General features: G+C 65.7%; 1 protein-coding gene across 1 annotated transcript in view; it reads left to right on the forward strand.

Moving 5' to 3' along the window:
* Positions 1-335, forward strand: part of LOC103611274 (glucosylceramidase) — a 9,726-nt gene that overhangs the window by 8,451 nt on the left and 940 nt on the right. Inside the window, exon 8 of the mRNA XM_017727846.1 lies at positions 88-251. Coding sequence (XP_017583335.1) covers positions 88-251 — 164 coding nt within the window. The remainder of the gene's footprint in view (positions 1-87; positions 252-335) is intronic.

Genomic DNA, 335 nt, shown 5'->3' on the forward strand with positions numbered 1-335 from the left:
CTCCAGCTCCGTGACGGTACGGCCCCCACACTGCCCGCCCGGGGCTGGCGGGCTCAGCCTCACTCAGCCCCTTCCCTGCCCCCCCAGGTCATGAACCACTTTGTGTCCGGTTGGACCGACTGGAACCTGGCCCTGGATCAGGAGGGGGGCCCCAACTGGGTTAAGAACTTTGTGGACAGCCCTGTCATCGTGGATGGCAGCAAGGACATCTTCTACAAGCAGCCCATGTTCTACCACCTGGGGCACTTCAGGTGGGTCGGGGGGGCTCAGGTGCTGCCGCCAGCCCCAGAGCAGGGGCAGAGCCCCTCTCCTGCTCCTCTCACCACCGCACGTTG

This window comes from Corvus brachyrhynchos, unplaced genomic scaffold (assembly GCF_000691975.1).
Source record: "Corvus brachyrhynchos isolate BGI_N302 unplaced genomic scaffold, ASM69197v1 scaffold122, whole genome shotgun sequence".
Classification (NCBI taxonomy): Eukaryota; Metazoa; Chordata; class Aves; order Passeriformes; family Corvidae; genus Corvus; species Corvus brachyrhynchos.